Source organism: Myxocyprinus asiaticus, chromosome 23 (genome assembly GCF_019703515.2).
Source record: "Myxocyprinus asiaticus isolate MX2 ecotype Aquarium Trade chromosome 23, UBuf_Myxa_2, whole genome shotgun sequence".
Classification (NCBI taxonomy): Eukaryota; Metazoa; Chordata; class Actinopteri; order Cypriniformes; family Catostomidae; genus Myxocyprinus; species Myxocyprinus asiaticus.
Window position 1 is genome coordinate 24,887,577 of NC_059366.1, and position 21,978 is coordinate 24,909,554.

The following is a 21,978-nucleotide window of genomic DNA, read 5'->3' on the forward strand; positions in this document are numbered from 1 at the left end:
ATATTACTAGTGAAATCTCCGAAATGTATTTACATTAAACATATCATAGATTTATTAATCTAGATTTCATATAGTAGCATGTAGAGAATGATTTAATAAGATACGGATTTACGTCATATGAGAGTTCCTAAAGTTAAACGAGTCGTGAACACATCGGCACTTTTGCCACTGTACCACTAGAGGTCTCCCTCTCCCGCCTATTGAGAGCGCACATTCATTCCAAAGATTCGAAAAATATTGCAACCATTGAATTATTTCCCTCTTAATGAACCAACAGCAAATGCCAAAAATAAAAAGAGCGTACAGAATGTATTTTCCAACCAACGTTCCATAAGTATTTTAATACTGGAAAAACTATATTACAAATTCCAGCGAAATTAACTTTATTTAGGCAAGCAAATGGCAAGATTATAATACGTAACAAAACACATAAGTGCTACAAGTGTGGCCACTTATTATTAATATTGGTAATTAAGAGATCCGATAAAAGATGAGCAGATTAGGATCAATTGGGGGCTGGATTATCCTCCATCCGTACGATAATCCGCGTCATCTTAATTTCTTTCACTCGAGGTGGACAATAGAGTTGTTTATTTCTTTAAGGAAAGACTTCTGTTTAGGTTACTATTTTTTTACTTGAATTTAAACACCTTATTATTGCATCTCCTTCTGTAATCTACCACGACACTGACAGATTCCTGGGCTGGACCGCCTTTGATTAGCATCTTATGTTATTCTGTTCAAGATGGCGGTGGCGAGCATGGAAAAGGACGCGATAGTAAGTAACAAATAATACAGTTGAAATGATACAATGTTTCAGAGTTTCATGTTCGCGCGCAGGTATTATAATGTAGATATTACAGTTATTATGAAGGGTATCTAATATAAAATCTGTATCCATCACACGAGAGGTTTTGACTTGTTCCTCTGTCTCTCCCTCAGTTACAATTCTGAACGATTTATTTAAGTGTACTGCAGACGTGAAGCGTCGCAACAATATTTTTTCAGCCCCTATGTTATTTCTCTTAAATCTCTTTTAGGAAAGATGCGGTGAAGGCATGTCGGTGTATTGTTAAATATCTGTATCTTCATTTAAACGTTCTCTCTCGTTATTGAATGAATGATATTGTCAACATAGCAGCACGCTTCATCTTAAGTGAATTAAATGTGCATTAAACTTATAAATCTTGCCTTTTCTTCTAATTGTTTATGGAAGAACACCGAAGATGATCTTCACCTTAACAATTCATTCGGGGATGCTGGACTTATCTCTCCCTATAAAGAAGACATCTCGCGCATTCTGGTAGAGTCTCTTTTAAAAACGTCGTTGTTAGCTTGTACTGATGTCTACTGTGTGATTTACGGTTTCCCTCCCCAATCTAATATTCCAGACAGTTCCTTTCAGTGGACGGATCAAAGGTGGGATGAGGCCTGGGAAGAAGATCATTGTCATGGGCATCATTGATCCAGAGCCAGACAGGTAGACTTGCATTGGCATGGGATTAGTTATCATACAATTGAACGAATGAATAAAACAAAACAAAACAAAACAAAAAAAAAAACTATTATTTCATGTCCACAATTTGACAGTTGACAGGGAGATGCTGTTTCAAAACCTTGTGAGCTACCTACCTAGACAGTATTTTGGGAATTAGTACTGTTTATGCTGCCATGTTACCACTGAGTTTTATGAGATTCCTTGCATTGGCTAGAGCTCTGTTTCAGATGCACTACATGTGTCTGCTGACTGTTGATGGGTGTTTACATTGGCTGTCAAAGAGACAAATCTCAAAGCATGAGAGCATAAGGTGTGTCCTTGGAAACACTCATTCAAATAACTATTTATCTGTGGTGAATCATTTGCTTCACCATAATAGAGGTGCAGGCAATTGGTTATACAAGTTAGATGGCACATAACGGGGCTCTTTCAGCTTGCAAGCAACTCCAAAAAAAGATGAGTAGGGATACAGTGAGATTTAATTTAAGGAAATGCACAGACACACAAGACCGTTAGATGTAGAAAGAATCCAGGTATTGGCAGTGCTGGGCAAATAACTTGTGAATTGTAATTGGGTACTGATTACAAATTACATGACAAAAAATGCAGTCAGCAATGTAATCTCAGATTACATTTTTGGGTAAATGTAATCTAATCCGATTACTTTGGGATTACTTTCAACCTAATTCTATTTATTTTGTTACTTTAATACGAGCTATTTATGACATTGTTGTGTATTAAACATTACATGAATAAAATAAACATTAAATCTAACAGCAATGACAGTGCAAGGCCAAAGTTTATAATTCAAAACATTGAGACATCAAGTTCATTTTAAGGGCAGAAAACAATACCAACATTACATAAATGACCATTAAATAAACGGCTATGATGTTGCTGTCAAAGCTTTCATCTAAAAACACTGGAAAAAATTTTAACCAGAGATTATTTATCCGAGATAGGCCACTTCTATTGAAATGAATGGGAGAAACGCAAACGGGCATGTGTAACGGGAGCTAGCTGGTAAGTGATAGTTTAACAGTGTGTATAAACCTCACTCCCCTGGCCTCAAGAGGTGCACTAGCGACTGACGCTAAAGGCTGTAGCCTTTAGTTAATAAAGTTTTAATTATCTATTTATTTTTTACACAAATGTATCGATTCGGTTCAGAAGACATTAATTGATCAACTGGAGTCATGTGGATTACTTGTATGCTGCCTAAATATGCCTTTTGGCCTGTCAAACAGCCAGCAGCCTGTTGGCACCAGTTTACTTTCATTATATGGACAAACTGAGCTGAAATGGGCTTATAAAATTCTTAATTTCAGTTCTGCTGAATGAGGAAAGTCATACACATCTGGCATGGCTTAAAGGTAAATAAATCATGAATTTTCATTTTTGGGTGAACTAACCCTTTAAGCTAGTAAAGAAACCCGGTCAGGACACCAGCAAACCAGCATTCCATGCCAGAAACCAGCATCCTACACACAACATATGCTGGGCTCAACAGGGTTTACGTGCCAAATGTTTTTCTCACAGCTTTGACATCAGTTTGATGTCTGGCCATGGTGGTGACAAGGATGATGAGGAGCTTGCGGATGTGGCCCTCAAACTCCACGCACGATTCACTGACCGGCAGTTCCTGAGGAATGCAAAGATTTCGGGGAAATGGAGTGAGGAGGAGTCAACCATAGCTTACTTCCCCTTCATCCCAGACCAGCCGTTCAGGGTAATGAGGACATCCACATGCTTGAATCTCTAATTAGCTCAATCCCAATGAGTCCTGGAAAAAGGGGGTGTGTGGCTTAGCTACAGTACACCTTCTGTATTTAACTTTTTTTTTTTTTTATATTTTGTAAAACATTATAGCCTGTATAGAGCTGCTCTATTTGTAGTCCTAAAACCAGGATGAGAATTAGCATTTTCTAGCCAGGTGTTCCCTCTGGAGTTTTAGAATAACGGTTCTACTATATAAATAACATTCATACCTCAAATATAAATTTTGAAAACGTTCTGTTTTTTAAAAGAAAAAGCTGCTAAATGGTAACCTATGGCAAAATTGCCTGCCGGGTTGGCCTACAATTTGATATCACTGTACACATGCACAAAACTGCCCATCAAGCTCCTCAGAGGCACACAAACTAATCACTTGTCTGAGATACTTCTATCGCAAAGCCCAGCCCTCAAAAGTTGCATTCTCTTTAAGTGATTGCTCTTGTATGATGTCGTATAATTTACCATCATCATGTGTCTTAAATTACTTTAAATACTAACAAAGCATCTCCCCTCCACAAATCCAAAGAGATCTATGTTTACATATCTCTTTTATTAGCATTTAATAAATGCAATAACATTAGAATGAAGGGATGAAATGTGTTTCACTGTATTGATTATGCTCTTTAGAATAGAACAAATGTATTTTAGAGAGTGAGTTGTAGATGTTGCTTTGAGAAAATCTGAGCATCTTACAGGAGCGAGCATGGTTTTGTAAATGCATAACTTTATTTTTTTTATCGTTTCTTTCATTTTGAGTAATATGTACTGTAGTCTTGAGGGTGTATTGTAAAATAGGTTTATTCCTTCATAATAGCCAATTACAGAATTACTCCATATGGCAGAGAGTTGTATGACCACAATGGGCAAAGATGCTGGGAGATAACGAGTGGTTATTGTTTGTAAATGGGGCTGAAGGCGGAAAAAAAATGGGTCATTTCAGTACCAGATCAATTCTCAACCGTTTCCTAATGTTGAGCTGAGATAAGCAGTCATGCAAAGTGAGACAAGTACTTCCTTTCAGCACTCTCTACAATGTGTCTCAGTGACTGATAAAGGCTTCTTTTAATCTCCTTTCACTCTTAAAATAAAATAAAAACTCAAACTCTCCTTTTCTTATACAGATTGAGATTCATTGTGAGCACCAGCGGTTCAGGATCTTTGTGGATGGACACCAGCTGTTTGACTTTTATCACAAAGTAAAGTCTTTGCTGGCCATTAATATGATCAGGATAGATGGGAGTCTTCAGATCACTAAGCTGGGCTAACCAAGCAATCTGAGCACGCTCAAGAAAGGACTTTGCACAGGTGACTACGCCCACCTGAGCACTTGCCACAAGCAGCGAAAGCTTCTGGGCCGTCGGTCACACAAAGGCATCAACATCATCTGCATTTTTCTAAACTCACTCTGTTTCCCTTTTCCCCTCTAACTACTTATTGTAATGACTTCTGAGTATTGTATCATAACAGGTTGGTCAAAGATTGCAAAATCAAATGTGTGTCTTTGCTACACATTGTAGCTTATTTGTTTTTTTTTTTTGTTTTTTTTAGTGTCTGTAATTTTTCATGGATTGCATAATTTGAAATGCACTCTTTGGCAGTACCATGCACCACTGGGATTTAGCTGCTCTGAATAGACACTGCCAGTGTATGCGTGTTTGTAGTCTTGCAGTGTAGTTTCAAAATTGATCCAAGACTCAGGAAATCGGATGACGTTGGCTTGCTTAATCATTTTAAACAAATGTCTAAATCAGAATGAAATTGTGTAAGATAAGCTGTCTAGAAGTACAAAGTACTATCTTGAAGTGGCTGCTAGAATATGGAGCTCAGATTTTACATTTGGCATTCCACCCTGGTTTGGTTTGATGTCTGCATTATTTACTCTTTAAGTTCAGTTACCAAAATATTTTGGGGGGGGTGGGGGAGATAATATTTGATCTCCGGCTTTTGTAGCAGGGTGTATAGCAGATATGTTTTAAATAGTGTACCTTTCTTGTTTATTGCAACTATTCATTTTTTGTGAGATTATGCACTAAAATATTGTTGATTGTCATGAGTATTATTTTATTTGATGGCTTTAAAAAATTTTGGCTTGATCATCCAAAAATTATTTTCCAAGCCAACTCGATATTTTATGACAAAAGTAGCCTATAATAATGGTTTAGTTAGTCCTGGAGTGCATTAAGGTAAAAGACCAAAACAAGAGCTAGAACAAATTTGAAATAACTGGTATAGGCATTTTGAAAAATACTGTAAAGGAGGGGAGGAGGAGGGATGCTGGAAATTTTGTTACTGTTGCGTGGGAAGCAGCCGCTTTTCTGACCCTTTGCCCATTTTAGAGTCTTTGCAGCAGTTCTGAATGTGTTCATTGCACTGCAGTGCTAAAACCTAACATTCTTCTGATCGGTCAGTATTATAATATTGGGTATTAAGGTCAGTATTGTTATATTGTGTAATGTTGTAATATTATACTCTCACTCACTGCTTGTGTCCAGGAAGACATTAAACACTTCCTGTTAAGAGGGAGTTAAATGCTGATCTTTTTTTCATTCTCTACTGAACTGCTTGACTGAATGTCATGTAATGGAATAATGTCTGGCATAATGCTATTATATACCACAGAGTACTTCACACCAGCCAAGATCCATCTGCCCTCATCAGAGTTTGATCCAAATCACATTGAAGTTAGAATATTTATTGAGTGCAATAGGGAACTGTGATGAGGAGGTGGGTGGGGCCGGGCCATGAGGACACACGCCTGACACTGAATTTTCCTAATCAGCCGGGAGGGGGAAAAAGACTAGCCTGAGGCGCCAGTTCTAGAGCGGCCACTTTAAGTTGATTTATGTCATTAAAGTTATGTTGACTGTTCTGCCGGTTCCCACCTCCTCCTTGCCCATCCCGAAGCCTGTTACAGGAACTTTTCTATTCTCCCTATTGTTTTGAAAACAACATTCTGTTTGTACTTGAATCAGTCTCTATACTGGCTGGTGTTTTCTGCAATTGTTCATGTGCCTCAGATTCATGTTCAAGCAGAGCTAGTTGAATAAGTATCAGTACTGCAACACAAGCAATATGGTCTTTGACCACAAACATGTCTTTGTCTTGTAAAGCTAACAATGATCCTCTTGTGGACGGGGCTGATGCTAGGGTGCGACCTTTGGGAGGAGGGGCTTTATGATCTTGAGGCTGAGCAAGTGCTTGTCCCTTTGTCGGACTGGGGTGGGTGGGCCTTGATAGTTTCGCCATCCATTCTGAATTGGGGCCTCCCTAAACCCGACTATGCTTGTGGATCAATATTGAACCTCAAAACACATTTTGATATGCAGAGTTAAATGAGACATATTTAGGAGCTGAAGCCTGGCCACCACGACACATTTAACAGTATTGCCATTATTACTGCTAATTCTTTATGGTGTAAGTTGCTTAATTCTGTATGATGCTTTTTTTAAAGGTGAAGCTGATCATTTTGGGCATCATTTTGTCTCTGAACAGCAAGTTTGTCAGGATATCCAAAAGGTGTAACATTTGGACAATTGAAAAACAGGGAGGGAGAAGGCTTGTTCAAAAGTTTAACAGGTGAAGCATAGCATATTAAGGGCAATAGTGTTGACTTGTAACAGGCCGATTTTTGTATTTTCCCTATGATCCTACTAATCTTCTTAATAACAGATTCTAGTTCTAATGCTTCCATCTCCAATGCTATTTTTTGGCTTGTATCTCAAAATAAATTGTAACAATCCTTAAAATGAATGTCATGGTACCTAACTGCAAACTATTGGTACATAACCTTTAAACTTTGGATGTACATATACTAAATGAGGCCTCTGTATGCTTCATTTTTTTTTTTTTTTTAATATGTATCTTTTTTTTATATTTCTTATTTTCTGATGGCTATTCAGAGCTTTCTTCTTAGAGCCTTACAATGTCTTTTTTTTTTTTTTTTGTATTTTTTTTTATTTTTTATTTAAGGACTATTTCAGGAGGACAATCAGCAGGTTATATATATTTATAAAGTGGCCCATTATTTGAACTAGTTCGTAGTGTTGAAAAAAAAATGTAGTTCAAACTTTTTCATGAGTTACATCAAGATTTGGAGAGTAGAAATTGGTTTCACATGCTTTCAGAACTTGAAATGTGCCTGTTGAAATATGGATGTGGTGTTTGGGATTTATAGTTCAGAATTTCTACTAATGTTTACACCAATAGTCTTAAAGGGTTAGTTCACCCAAAAATGTAATTCTCTTATCATTTACTCACACTCATGCCACCCCAGATTTGTATAACTTTCTTTCATCTGCTGAACACACATTAAGATTTTTAGAAGTATTTCTCTGCTATTTTGGTGTGGTGAGAAACGGATCACTTTCACATTCTTCTTTTGTTTTTGGTGATTCACATTCTTCATGCATATCATCCCCTGCTGGGCAAGGAGAAGAATTTCAAGCACAAAATGACTTAAATATTGTTCTGTTTCTCACCCACACCTATCATATCGCTTCAGAAGATATGGATTAAAACCCTGGAGTCGTATGGATTACTTTTAATGATGCCTTTATGTGCTGTTTGGAGCTGCAATATTTTGGCACCCATTCTTGTGCATTGTATGAATCTACAGAGCTGAGAAATTCTTCTAAAAATCATAATTTGTGTTCTGCAGAAGAAAGAAAATCATACACATCTGGGATGGCATGAGGGTGAGTAAATGATGAGAGATTTTTAGGTGAACTATCCCTTTAAGTTTTTAATTGCATTTCAAGTTCTATTTAATTTCTGTCAGGGTATTGTTTGCCCCCAGAATTCACTTAAGATATGTTGCAATGTGGTACACCTAAAGAGTGGCAGCTGGATGAAAAGGGGTAGTGCATATAAAAATGTGCATTACTACTACCTAAATGTACATTTTAAGATCTTTCATCCAAGTGATTTATACTGTTTTGACATTGTCACCAGGACAAACTCAAGTTTATCTGAAAAATTGGTATGTGTGTGTGCATTATTGATTGTGTTTGGTTTTAGACAAGGTATTGTTATTTCATGAATTTTGTAACCTTGATGAGTTCGTGTTTTTTTTTTTTTTTAACCGATTTACACACCAATAAACCAATCCTTAAAGCATTTGAAGTAATTTAATTTCTCCTATATTCACACTTGGCATAAACTTAACCTGATTTTTAAAACTGCTTGGCACTTTGCCAGTTCTCAAACACAATTAAGACAGTTAAAATGATCAAAATTTCTGTAAATATATAGCAAGATTACAGCCCCCTCTATTGGCTGATCTCTATACTGTAGAAAGAATTATCAAATACAATTTATTGATTGGAGCAATTTTTTTATTTATTTTTTTTTAAACCACACATAATATTTTCTTAACCATTAACCTATATATAAAAAAAGAAAGAGAAAAAAAGACAAGAAATAGCTGTGTAATTTGAAGGTCATTTAAAAAAAAAAAGACAAAATTAACCAATAGAGGGAGCTATGCGTCTAAAAACAGATTGGACATTGTTGCCATCTCCATTCTCGTCACGAACGGAGTGTTGTGGGTCAACACTATAGAACAATTTAAAATCTCCTCTTTGAGGTAGATGTGGCGCAGTAAAGACAGCAGTTTATATGAGAAGGGATTATGTGTAATATCTGATAAAAACAATTTACGGCTTATTTGAATTTATTAGCATTGTAAGCACTGGACAACGGATATAAGGAGGGAGATTTTCATATATTTTCCCCCTTTATTGAAATACAAAATTGTACAAACATTCAAAAATTGCATTCATAATACCATTTTGCAACAACCAACCTGTGGTTGCAGGCTGTGCACAATACAAATGCAACTATTCAACAAAACATAAAATTAAATTAAAGGTACAACAACTTTTTTTATTTTTCATTCTGAACAGGGCTTCTGAAAATGATATTAATTAATTAAAAAAAATAATATGAGTGCTGGTGATTATGTTTGAAATATTTTGCCAAAATAATTATTTTAAGCGACAATAAAAATGTTCAATTAAATTATTAAATCTAATGTTTTGATTTTCTACTATATCTGGCATCCAGGCTTAGATGTGACGTCACCAACCAGGGCCAACCAGCATGTCTTCAGAGCTGCACAGTGACAGTAACGTTACTGTTGTTGACTCCGCGCAACCATGGCGCTACTCTACAGGTCCACAGGGTTACTTCTCAAACATAGATTAGTGCCATCTGCATTAGCAGCAACAAGGCAATGCAGTACAGGTAACAGGAAATATTTCTACTTAAAAACAATGTCTTCTTTTTCAGTGTCATTCACGAGCTTTGCCGGAAACTTGCGTCATCCAAGTGCGCTGGTTGTGTGAATGAATGTGTAATGAAATGCCATATATTCAAGTTCTGACAGCGAAATGGGTGCAAATTGTAACTTTTTATCCAGATTTGACTATCTTAAATTTTTTTTTTTAAAAATCCTATAATGTCATGGCCTGCCGAATGCGTCTTTAGCTCCGTGCACAGCCTGCTGACCTGCTAATTGTTGGAATAACTTTACAGTACCTGCAGCTTTCCTTCTTAGTGCTTGTGTACATTTGAAACTACTTGTTTAGCCTAAATATGGCTTTTCACCCTTGACAAATTTCTTACAAATGCGGGCAACTTATATCGTACATAATAAAAGCCACGACAGCTTGTGACCTGTAATGGAGTAATACATACTATATGCCCTACAAGTTATCTTTATTAAGTATCATTAATACTGTTTAAAAGAAATGTATTGAGACTGCATGTTAAAGGAATAGTTCACCAAAAAATGAAAATTCTCATCATTTACTGACCCTCATGCCATACCAGATGTGTATGACTTAATTTCTTCTTCAGAATACAAACAGATTTTTAGAAGAATATTTCAGCTCTGTAAGTCCATTCAATGCAAGTGAATGGGTACTAAAAATTTGAAGCCCATAAAAAGGACATAAAGGCAGTATAAAAGTAATCCATAAGACTCCAGTGGTTAAATCTATATTTCCAGAAGCAGATAGGTGTGGTCAAGAAACATCAATATTTAAGTCCTTTTTTACTAGAAATTCTCCTCCATGTCCAGTAGGTGGTGATATGCTTGAAGAATGTGAATCACCAAAAACAAATGTAAAAGAATGTGGAAGTGAAAGGGGTGATTGATAGTAAAAAATGTCTTAAATATTGATCTGTTTCTCACCTACAATGATCATATCTTTTCTGAAGACATTGATTAAGCCACTGGAGTTGTATGGATTACTTTTATGCTACCTTTATGTGCTTTTAGAGCTTCAAAATTTTGGTACCCATTGACTTGCATTGTGAAGACCTACAGAGCTGAGATATTCTTCTAAAAATCCACATTTTTGTTCAACAGAACAAAGAAAGTCATACACATCCGGGATGGCCTGAGGGTGAGTATACAACGAGAATGTTCATTTTTAGGTGAACTATTGGCCCCCACCCACATGTCTTTTGCAGGTGGCCAGTATCAATACATAGTGATTGACAAAAAAGGTGAAAAGAAGAATGTTGGTTTCATCCAGCTGAACAGACCGAAGGCCCTGAATGCTCTTTGTGATGGACTTATGTGTGAGGTGGGCAAAGCCCTTGATACATTCGAATCTGACAGTGAAGTTGGAGCAATTGTCATCACAGGGAGTGAAAAAGCCTTTGCAGGTGTGAAACTATCAAGACAATATGTATTATATAATGTCTTTTGTATTGTCAATTTGTACTGATTACATGTTATTAAAATGTTTTGCTTTAATAGCTGGAGCTGATATTAAAGAGATGCAGAACAGAACCTTTCAAGAGTGCTATGGTGGCAACTTCTTGGCACATTGGGACAGAGTATCAAGAATCAAAAAGCCTGTTATTGCTGCTGTCAATGGGTTTGCGGTAGGTATTTAAAGAGTTAATTTGTACAACACAATTTTTTCCGTCAAGGATCAAATATACATATGTTATTTTCCTGTGGACATAGCTTGGTGGAGGATGTGAATTTGCCATGATGTGTGATATAATCTACGCTGGAGAGAAGGCACAGTTTGGACAGCCAGAAATCTTGCTGGGGACCATCCCTGGTAATTTTTTATGGATTTCTTAGGTGCAATGATTGCAGCAGCAGCAGCATAGTTCAGAATGTTAATCATTGAGAGCTGAAAGGCAGCTGAAATCACATTCATTTTTTTTTTTTTTTTGGCCTCAGGTGCTGGTGGCACTCAGAGGCTTACGAGAGCAGTGGGGAAATCCCTCGCAATGGAGATGGTCCTGACAGGAGACCGAATCTCAGCTCTGGAGGCAAAACAGTCTGGTTTGTCTTTCAAATCTTTCTTTAGCATTATTACTTTATCGGTACAGCTTCCTATTGGGTTGGTGTAAAACTATATCATATGTAAGCTCAGTCTCTCAATTTAATATCTGGGCTAATGTATTAACTTGTAGGTCTGGTAAGTAAAGTATACCCTGTGGATCAGCTGGTTTCAGAAGCTATCAAATGTGGAGAGAAAATAGCCAGCAATTCCAAGCTTATTTCAGCTATGGCAAAGGAAGCTGTTAATGCAGGTAAGGATTCCATTAACTCAAAAGATACAAAACTTTTTTTTTATTGTTAAAATAAAAGCTAATCCTGTATTTGGACATGGCCTAGATTTTAAAGCATATCAGTATTTGTACACACACACACACTGGGCCTCATGAAATTTATAATTCAAAACGACAATTCATTTATGAACAATTTACACAAATATTCGGTCTAGTCGTGTTTCATTAACAAGGCCCATTGACCTTCACTATTTGATGAATCCATTTAAATCTGGTGGTCCTTAATAAAGGCATGCATGTGGTCCAGAGTATTCATTTAAAAACTGAGTTTTATTTTGTCCTCTGCTTACAGCATTTGAACTGACTTTAGCTGAGGGCAGTCGACTTGAAAAAAGATTGTTCCATGCGACCTTTGCCACGGTGTGTCACATTATTTATTTCCATTTATTCCTTTCTTTTTCTGAGGCAAGAGATTGCATAATTCGTGAACCTGCTGTGTTCTAATTTTCAGGAGGACAGAAAGGAAGGCATGACTGCCTTTGTTGAGAAAAGGAAGGCTGCTTTCCAGGACAATTAGATTTCCAGTGAAAATAGGGTGATTTTTAAACACAGTGATATTTAGTTTATGATCAAATGCTGATATTAAAATACTCTACTTTGCCTTAACTGCTTTATATATATATATATATATATATATATATTAAATATTTGTTTAAAATACATTAAGCCGTTTCAAAGAACATTTTCATAAGACATCTTAAAGACTGTGGTCCAGTGGGCTCACATTTACTCTTCCCAGTAGTTTATCTTTTCTTGTGCATTATTCTTGATTTATCTAATCAAATGTAAAGATTTTATTATGTCCTTTGTTATATATGAATTGTAAATGCTGTTTGATTTATTCACCTACAAAAAGCTTTAAAGTATCGTACAGTCTGGTGACATTATATGTGCTTGACACAGATGCTTGCAAGAATACTCGTATGTTAGTAGAGAGAAAAAAAGCCTTGTTTGGATAGGAAATTACTTAAAGTATCAAGGGCTGTTTATGAATTCTTGAAAAGGTTTGCTTATTTACACTATAAATAGAGTGATCCAGTACAGTAACTTGTGTAGTTGTAGTTATAATTCCTATGACATTTGTTCATGGTTTTGCAAAAAGTCTGTATTAGTAATGTGTATAAAATATCATACTCTTTTATGCCAGCCTTTGTTGAAATGCTCAAAAAAAAATACGGATTTTCATACCCACTCTAATTCGCCTGATATACAGAATATGCTGATCTGGCAGTTTTAATTATGGAAATTAATTCAGACCTGTAACACATCGCAGTGACCCCTCGCTAGGTGGTGCTATTAATGTATTTCTACGTTTTTTCTTTTTCTTTTCTTTTTTGATGCTCAAAACATTGCAAAAGAACCAGGGGTAGCCTACAACAGAAATACGACAGTAATCATACAAATAAAAAAACACACAAGATTACACAAAAGTCTTAAAAGTACTACACACTTCCACAGTTTTAATGGTTTTCATTTTAGTAGGCTACTGATCTTAATTGAATCTATATAAATTCCCATTTCTGAGTGTATTTTATGTGAAATTCTATGTGAGAATCAAGTGAGGTAATTTTGTATTTATTTTTTTGGTAGCTATTCACTGCTGCACAATTGAGTCAAGTTACTGAGTGAGAGTGATTTCCTCAATTAGTTCATGTGTTCGGCATATTAAGTTGTTATTATTATTAACCATCGTGCGCATTACAGATAGCTTGTTTAAAGTCTCAGAAAAATGAAGATTTTAAAAACTTAAACTTCTAAACTTGTTCCAGCTCATAGCAGTTTTTTTTTTTTTTTTTTTTACAGTGACAACGTGATAAACATTTCACTGTGTTCAATACTTTTTTTAGTATAATGATGTATAAATAACCCATTTTTTGTGCTTATTCGATAGGTTTTTGCCATTGTTTTTGCAGGCGCTTTTTTAATTACATTGGCTAAATGCAATTTAATTTACTCCAGAAAATGTCGCAGCATTGCTTTTCAACCAAAACCTGTAAAACGTATTGCCATTTAATTCAATAATTGGTCAGGTTAAAGATCAGCAGAGAACTTACAGCCTACTTTTACGTATTAGAATGACCATTTGTATTATAAAAACAAAGTACAAATTGAAACATTATTTATAATAAAAATACGTTTGGACAATACAGCGTCCAAATGAACCACAGCAAATGTAATTATAGGACGAGCCTATTCATCTCAATTGCACATCAACGGAGAGCATTTTCTCACTTGAAAACCTCTGCTTTTTTCGCACGGCGTCTTTCCAAACACTCTCAAAAGTCCATAGCCTAATTGATTTTAATTTTCATTCAATATTCCCCTCAGAGTCCAGCTTTCTTCTCAGCCCCTGGAACAAAACTTTTAAAAGAGGAGAAAAAACTTTCTCTCCACACACCGACACAGCACAAAGGTCTCCTTAAAGACAGCATAAGAGAGGTTCCACTTTGAAGTCTATCCCCTGCTAACGAAAGGTCAAAATAATAAATGTAGACCGAATTGAGGCGCTCAGCGTAGACAAAAGGGGCAAAACGTTACATTTTGGCAGAGGCAGCTCCTCATAGCGTGATAAACTCGTTTGAAAAAGCAGAACCAAAGAGGGAGCAGCATGGTTCCTCGGTAAAAGAAAAGAGCTTTGAACTGATCAGACAGTCTTGGCTCCTCCGAATATCTTTTCTTCCATCAGTCTTCCATCTTTCTACATTTCGCAGCTGCAAAGCCTCCACACACCTCTATTGGAGCAAATTTCCCTGAATTACAACCACACTTGAAGGTCCTCTTCAAAGCTGCTACGCGTCTAGACGTTTCGTTCTTGATTTGGACTCGAGTGTAACTTAAATATTAAAATAATGATTTCCATAGGAACTAAAACAGATTAGTTAACACATTATTAATCTCATTTTAGTTTACAGACAAAACTATTTGCGACTTTGATCTGCCAGACATTTCTTGGATTGTGCCAAAGTAATTTAGTTTAAAAAATATAGGCAATACTTTAACCCAATAGGGTAAACAGCAATCATTTTTAAATTCACGCGGTAAATGTAGGCTATCACGCAGGTGCACATATTTGAAAATGAGTTGAAAGTGTTGTAACCTGTCACACTACAGCTGATGTCCTCGTGAAGTATGTCACACGGATATTTCATCAACATTTTAGAGCGAGCTTAACTACACTGGTTCGCACTGACGATTAACGTCAGAAATATGCACGTAACCTGTTTATCGCCATATTTATATGCCATATTTCAAACTCGTTTTTTTTTTTTTTTTTACATTTGTGAGCGCTTTATAGCATCTATTGAACATTAATGGGTGTGAGCATCACTAACTTCTTACAAAGACGCTCTTGAACACATAGTATAAAATCGGTCGGTCAGTCATTGAGCACTTGGGAGAGTCATGAAACGCATCTTGCGTTTGAAACATTGGTCTTACTGTGTCTAACCAACTGAAAAATACCAAAAGGTCACATGACTCCGTACAAACTCTCGTCCGAACTGTCACAGTTTTGAAATGGTTATGCTAAAAGAAATCCCCTCAATACTTACACCTTAATTATTGTATGTTTTGGCGCAAATGGGTCATGGAGATGAACTAGGTAAGTCGAAACAGACAAACGTCTAGCCAAATCCTATACTCCGAAGCCGAAGGTTCTTGTTTCACAAGAGCCATTTCTAGATTATTCCGAAACGACATATAGCCTGCGTTTAAAAGAATGTATCATGTCACTGATTTAGATGAAACTGAACATTTAAAAATGTTTTGATCATGATAAATCCTAAGTTTGATCCAGCAGAAGGGGAATGCAGCGTTTCTTACCTGACTTGCGCTTTCATTTTCGTGAAAATGTCACTCAACTTTGTAGCTTAAGTCACATAAAAAATGTCAAGATTTTAGTATCTCTGAGCCAAAGTACATGCTCTTGAAAAGCATCAGAATTAAAACAACACGGTTCCATCTGTCATAGCTTTGATCTTTTGTGTCTTAATATTAGCAATGGTGCATTAATGCAGCACTAATAGGATATACACGCAATGCACGCCATGCATGGAATGTGATGTTTATCACTTTTTTCAATTCTCACAGACGCAAATTTTCCAACCTAATTTGTTTGTAAATGTGGTCCGGTGGAGATGAGATGGGATGTGTCCTACAAGCGTCCAAATCCTGTTTACATGAGAACCACAGTTTCCACCAAAATACTGTAGAAATGACATAGAGTTTCTACCTAAAACTCTTTTCATTTCGTTGGCCGCACTGTCATTAATATACACTCTCAGGCTACTGTTTAAGGTACAAGGGCCGTCACTGGGTTTGAACCCTAAAGAGAACCTTTTCTGTACCTCTAGTTAAAATTTATAACACGTTTTGTGGACATCTATTTGTACAAATATAAAATGTACACACTTCTTAAATGAGATATCATATTAGGCTATATAGCCTACAGTACCACAGTATTATGGTTTAGTTAGTAGAAATAGCAGTCTGATATTTTGCAAGTCATGGTTACCATGGTCGTTTTTTGTAAGCACAAAATATCTATTCATCCAGAAATAATTCTTAATATAATGGGTGAATTGAGTAAACAGCCAAAAATGATTGTCATAGTTTGTCACTGGTAATTTTGCATTGTTTAACAGAGGTAATCGATTATCACCAAGACAATTCCTTGTATGTGTAAGCATACTTGGCAATAAAGCTCATTCTGAGTCTGATTCTGATATGTTCTGTTTTACTCCTTAAGATGTGGGTATACCAGAAGTGTTGCAGGCAATATTGAAGCTTTTTCCTCTTGATACCTATGATGATTCGGTTGGTGATAACATTCCTTACATTCTGTCATCTTTTATTTATTAAATGGCTATGCTAAAACTACAAAGTTACACACTGATTTCTTGTTTTTCTAATGAAAAACTTATATGTAACTATTTTCCAAACTGTATAATAATAAAAAAAACAGGTTATGTCTGTCACTGAATAAGGTCTGATTTGGTAGGCAGCTGTCATGGACCTTGTGCCTTGTGCAAAGTGACAAATTGAAAGGGCTTAAAGTGCCTGTATGGGACCAGTACTCTGACCTCCTGAAATAAGCAGGATCTGATGTAAGCTTTGATCTCATATGGGAACTGTTCATCACCACTGAAATTAATTTTGACCAAGCTGGGTTCACAAAGGGAATACAAATTATTTGTCCATGTAACATCTCACTTATATTGTTACTACCGGCAGTTTTCAAATTTGTCATCATAGATTTATTAACATGACTTTAATTTAAGAAGTCAATATAACTCTTGTAAAATTTATTAGCTTGCATAATACATAACTATACTGTAATTATCATATATATATATTCATTTGTAAGATTCATACAATTTAACAAATAACTTAGCTTGCATTTCTTCCGTTCCAAAAATTAAAGTTTTTCAAACTTAACATACATTGTCAAACGTAAGCTTCCTGTTTTTTTCTTTTTCTTCTGTGCAACAGCTGTAGCTCAATTGGCTGGCCAATAGTCATGCTGGCAGTTAACGCCATCTCAATCAAGCTTCTGAATATTATGTTCTTAAGACTGATTTTCCTTAATAAATACTTAAGACATTTGTCAGAAAGTTGACTAATATTCTGATTTTTCCATTGTTTTATTATCATTTTATTTTTAGGCATTTATAAAAAAATTATAATAAAAATATTTAGTCAACCTTATGGCTTACCAGTTATGGTCAAAATCATTGTTGTGTTTTTGAGTTAGAGACATATACTGATCTTACAAAAAACCTTCTTTGATTGTTCTATGTTTAATTCTGTTAAATAAAAGTCATACTAAGACACATTTTATTTTAAAGTTGTAAAAAAGAGACTTAAATTCATACTGTATAGTGAATTAACATCCAGTGTTGCAGTCATTTAGACATTACATCACTTGTTTTATTATCGCTTAAATATGATAAAGGTCATCCAGGTCTACCTCAGGCTCTGTGTGGACCCTTTTTGTGTGAATGGGGAATATGTTCATCGGTGGAGCCTGCTTGTCAGACGGTTCTCCTCTGACATCTGCGTGATACAGGCCATCTTTGTCCTCTTCAGGGCTTGAGTACAGGCGCCTGCTATTACCTCCAATTACTTGAGCATCCTTCTCTCCTCTCATTGGCTCTTCAGGATAGAGCTTCTTATTAAGAGCACTGTCAGCTTCACCAAATATGCCATGGTACAGATAATCCCTATCCTCTTCTGGTTTATCATACATCCGTACCTGATCACGTACCAGTGGCTGAAAGAAGGTTTCAGGCTGTTCAGCTGCAAGCTGAATTTCAGTGGGGTGATAGAGAGCATCTTTATCCTCTTCAGGTCTATTGTATTTCTGCTGTATTTCTTCTTTTACAGCTTTCCATATCAACATGTCAGGATCAATGTCAAAATCAGTACTATCCATGTCCTGTGGTGGCTCCACCTCCTTCATTCCCAGCATCATCTTCCCATTGAAATCATCAGATCTACAATGGAAACAGAATATCTAATTTTCGTAATGTTTGATTAAACAATGTACAATACAAGATTTCAGAAATACAAACCTCTGCTTTTACAGATTGTAAAATGTGGACCTACTTTGATCCTTCACAGTGTACAGAAGGCAAGACAAAAAAGTACTTACTCCACTGTGTCCTGAGCAGCTTTGCCAACCATTTTCCCCTGTAAAAGCAACAAGCCACCTTTTAGTGCACAAAAACTATTTTTAAACTGTCTTAACATATTAAGTATATGCTGAACTTATCGGTTTCAGATTTATCAGAGGTCAGAGAAAGAGTACTGTTTACAGTAATGGCAGTAAAAATCACAGATTTATATATTTAGAAAATGTTAAATTAAGTTTTAACGTTAAATATTTACATCCTGTTCTTGTTAATGAATTAAGAAGGGTCAGGATAGCCCTTGTAACAACAGTTGTAATTAAAAGAGACCAAAGTCATTGTTTATTTTTTTGTCTTTTGTAACCAAAGACTGTGCAAATATTTTGCTGTAAATTAAAGAGTGCCCACATGAGAAGATATACATACCTTGGGCCTGTATGGCATGGCTGAGGTGCTGAACAGCAGCACTGATAGGCAAGTAAGAACAGAAAACCTTTAATGTGAGAAAGAAAAAAATAGTGTTCAAGCTCGTAAACATTTTGCTGCTCCAAATAAGAAAGAGATAAACCTATTTTGTTGAAAACAGAGAGAAACAGCTATGTAAAATCCTAAAGCCCCCGCAAAAAAACCTCACCTGATCATACTGGCTCCTTAGACTGTATATAACAACGAACTGTGAAGTTGTTTTCTCTGGAACTGTGGTGGAAAGATAATTGTACCTATAATAAAAAGATCAAAGTACAGCTATAAACGGACTTGGCACTAAAGTTTGTGCTAATTGGAATTTTGCTGTTTCATTCATATGCAAATCTAATAGAAAATAAAATGAGTACAATTTGAAAATATGCGTAGACTATAATTTTCTATTAATTAGGTCTACTTTTTACTAGGCTATTAGCAATGCAAAGCTGCGTTCAAAGAGCATTCCGTTTCAAATGTGCCATCTCTGCACTTCACTTTATGATCTTACGTAACTTTTATGATGATAAAGGAAAGCTAGGGTTGAAAGTGCAGCACAATTGAACACATAATCGCTCGCAGTTATCACAATATTTACAAGCGTTATCGACGATTAAATAATATATTTGGCTACATGTAATGACGAGTGGGTAACCGTGGAAAGGCACAGCTAAGAAAATCGTATTTTGACAGGCGTGTGGTATCAGTTAGTAATCTAATTATTGCGGACTACAGTTGTTCCATGGCGCTTAATTTTCTGACAGAAACAAATGTGTAAAGCGCAAAAATAATTTTGAAATGCTTAATTTTGAAAAGGGTCGTATGGTTAATAATGTCATTTTGATTTAATAGTGACACGACTATTTACACTTATTAGTGTACAGTTTTACACTAATAAATATCCAGGTTTATTGGGTGAAATTGGGTATAAGATGTTTGAGATGGACGAACCAAGAGATGTCCCACAACGGGTAAAATGCTGTAGGGTCAGGTTTAGGTTAAGGATTAAGATTAGTCTTGAGACCTCGGGATACTGACAGGGCTCCAGCCACCCAAGTGGTGGTCTTTTCCCAAGCATAAAATATAAACACAACCCTTCAGTAACCGGGTTACACTGCGCACCTCATGTAGACGCAGAGCCTCAGAACTGTGGAACGGCAAGCTGAACTATAAACGAATTAGATCATACCACGTTGAAGGTTCCTTCACAATAGTACCCTAAAACAAATGGTATCAATAGACATTTGTGTAATGTTGATCAATTTATGTGAAAACTATAAGTTAACTAATGTTCAGTATATTGACTTAACTATAAGTTGCTATTTTAAAGTGGATGAACAAACTATTGAAGAGGAAGATTGGCTTTTTGTGTTTGTGGCCTAAAATTGCATGCAGCTGATCTACAAATGTATCTAAAGTACTACAAAATCAAAGAAAGCTAAAGACCGCAATTCCATGTGAATGTCATTGCGAGTCCCCTTTGTAAATATGATCGCTAGCCCATGGTGACTAACAGCACCCTTAGAGACTCTCTCATCTCCCACGGACCTGATTCAAAATCTGTGCTGCAGCAAACACTCACAAGCTGTGTGGCATGAGACTGAAGGCAGACAATCATTCTGTGATATTAATGCCAAGTGTTTGGCCATTAGGGTTATTGTATTGCAAGATCAAGAACAAGATGATGTTTACTCACGGCTTGATTGGAGACAACTTGAGTCACCGTCATCTGCAGGCTGTTTCAGACTTATAGCTTCTCAGCACAGGAAATGTGTGGCACACATCACACGAGGAATTTATTCTCATTTTTGTCAGTTTATTAACAAAGGCTTCAAGGCATCTCTGTAGAAAACTTTTAGCTGTTCTCACCACTGACTTACCTGTAATTAGACAGGCTGTAATACTAATGCAGTCATGCAGGACATTACAATAAATAAATACTGACATTTTAGATAAATAATTCTTAATACAATATAAATATAAAGATTATAAACTGTGTATAAATACTGATACATAAAGACATTCATTATTATGTGTATATTGTATACTGTGAGTGTGTGTGTGTGTGTGTGTGTGTGTGTGTGTGCAGGATGTACTTAAAAAATACACAAAATGAGTGTCTTTTAAGGTTATTGTACTTAAAGGAATTTTCATCCCAAATATTCAGTGCATATGTTAAAAACATGCCTCAAAACCCATCAAATGTTGTTTTTTATTACTTTATTTTGCTGTGGTACCAGGTCTAAACACAACAGAGTGCAATATGCTAAACAGCCCTATGGTATGATTTTCTGCTTAGTGGAACAACCACACTTGTGTAAAGGCTGAGTTGACTCTATCTAAATAACAGTGCAGTACACAATAATTTTTTTGCCATGTCTTCATCAAGCTAAAATATGGAAAGTAATTAAAATAACTGTAATAATACAGAATATAATTTTTTCAGGGTATTTTCATGCAGAGTTTATTTGATGCAATTGCTCTGGCTGTTTTTTTTTTTTTTTTTTTTAAAGGTTTTGAGGGTAAGCAGATACGTAAATGCTTATATAATAGAAAATATATATTCACAGAGATATACGCTAAATCTGTTTTTCAGAAAAATTTTATTTGGTAAGATCACCATTCTGCAGTGAGCCATTAAAACTCTATTTCCTAAAGTGAAAAGGGGGTGTTCACTCTACAGAACATTTCCATATATTGATTTTGTTTAAATGTTAATTGCGTTGAATTTTGTTGCAATTGGTTTTCTTTCACTCTGAAGTCGACAAAGTGATATTATGTTCTTCATTTTGGTTGGTGGTCATTTTGCCATGAATAGTTCTGATCATTGTGACAGTCATAGTTTTCTTTCTTTCTTTTTCTACAGTTTTTGATTTTGATGTTTATAGATTTGGATTTTATTTGTTTTCGAAGTTTGAAAAGTAGAAAATATATATAAAAAATATATTTTTCTGGCCCTCAGCCTCTGTTGTTGTCGATGAGTGTACATTCTCTTATAACATATGTTCATTGTAT

General features: G+C 35.8%; 3 protein-coding genes across 4 annotated transcripts; 2 read left to right on the plus strand and 1 right to left on the minus strand.

Annotated features, from left to right (window-relative positions):
* Positions 1–610: 610 nt before the first annotated feature.
* Positions 611–8,389, plus strand: LOC127414187 (galectin-related protein B-like). Its single transcript, XM_051652002.1, has 5 exons — positions 611–778; positions 1,217–1,303; positions 1,392–1,480; positions 3,038–3,227; positions 4,396–8,389. Exons 1-5 carry the CDS (start codon positions 746–748, stop codon positions 4,537–4,539), a joined length of 543 nt encoding a protein of 180 aa, XP_051507962.1. The 5' UTR covers positions 611–745; the 3' UTR covers positions 4,540–8,389.
* Positions 8,390–9,339: 950 nt separating this feature from the next.
* On the plus strand, positions 9,340–13,379 carry LOC127414186 (enoyl-CoA hydratase, mitochondrial-like). Of its 2 annotated transcripts, none has more exons than XM_051652001.1 (8): positions 9,340–9,517; positions 10,751–10,948; positions 11,043–11,170; positions 11,256–11,355; positions 11,481–11,585; positions 11,717–11,836; positions 12,168–12,235; positions 12,327–13,377. In XM_051652001.1, exons 1-8 carry the CDS (start codon positions 9,430–9,432, stop codon positions 12,390–12,392), a joined length of 873 nt encoding a protein of 290 aa, XP_051507961.1. In that variant the 5' UTR covers positions 9,340–9,429; the 3' UTR covers positions 12,393–13,377. The 2 variants fall into 2 exon arrangements, with proteins under 2 accessions (XP_051507961.1, XP_051507960.1); XM_051652000.1 differs by having other exon boundaries at positions 9,352–9,517; positions 10,647–10,948; positions 12,327–13,379.
* Positions 13,380–17,285: 3,906 nt separating this feature from the next.
* On the minus strand, positions 17,286–19,217 carry si:ch211-217g15.3 (uncharacterized protein LOC368914 homolog). Its single transcript, XM_051651935.1, has 4 exons — positions 19,139–19,217; positions 18,931–18,997; positions 18,528–18,565; positions 17,286–18,369 (listed from the first exon to the last, which is right to left on the minus strand). Exons 1-4 carry the CDS (start codon positions 19,144–19,146, stop codon positions 17,814–17,816), a joined length of 669 nt encoding a protein of 222 aa, XP_051507895.1. The 5' UTR covers positions 19,147–19,217; the 3' UTR covers positions 17,286–17,813.
* Positions 19,218–21,978: the final 2,761 nt, after the last annotated feature.

Coding starts and splice junctions, on each gene's coding strand:
- LOC127414187 (XM_051652002.1), top strand. CDS start 746: ATGGCGGTGGCGAGCATGGAAAAGGACGCGATA. Junction 779..1,216: donor GCATGGAAAAGGACGCGATA/GTAAGTAACAAA, acceptor TGTTTATGGAAG/AACACCGAAGATGATCTTCA. Junction 3,228..4,395: donor TCCCAGACCAGCCGTTCAGG/GTAATGAGGACA, acceptor TTTCTTATACAG/ATTGAGATTCATTGTGAGCA.
- LOC127414186 (XM_051652000.1), top strand. Junction 11,356..11,480: donor CTTGCTGGGGACCATCCCTG/GTAATTTTTTAT, acceptor TTTTGGCCTCAG/GTGCTGGTGGCACTCAGAGG. Junction 12,236..12,326: donor TCCATGCGACCTTTGCCACG/GTGTGTCACATT, acceptor TCTAATTTTCAG/GAGGACAGAAAGGAAGGCAT.
- si:ch211-217g15.3 (XM_051651935.1), bottom strand. Junction 18,566..18,930: donor CCATGCCATACAGGCCCAAG/GTATGTATATCT, acceptor TTGCTTTTACAG/GGGAAAATGGTTGGCAAAGC. Junction 18,370..18,527: donor GCTGCTCAGGACACAGTGGA/GTAAGTACTTTT, acceptor TTTCCATTGTAG/ATCTGATGATTTCAATGGGA.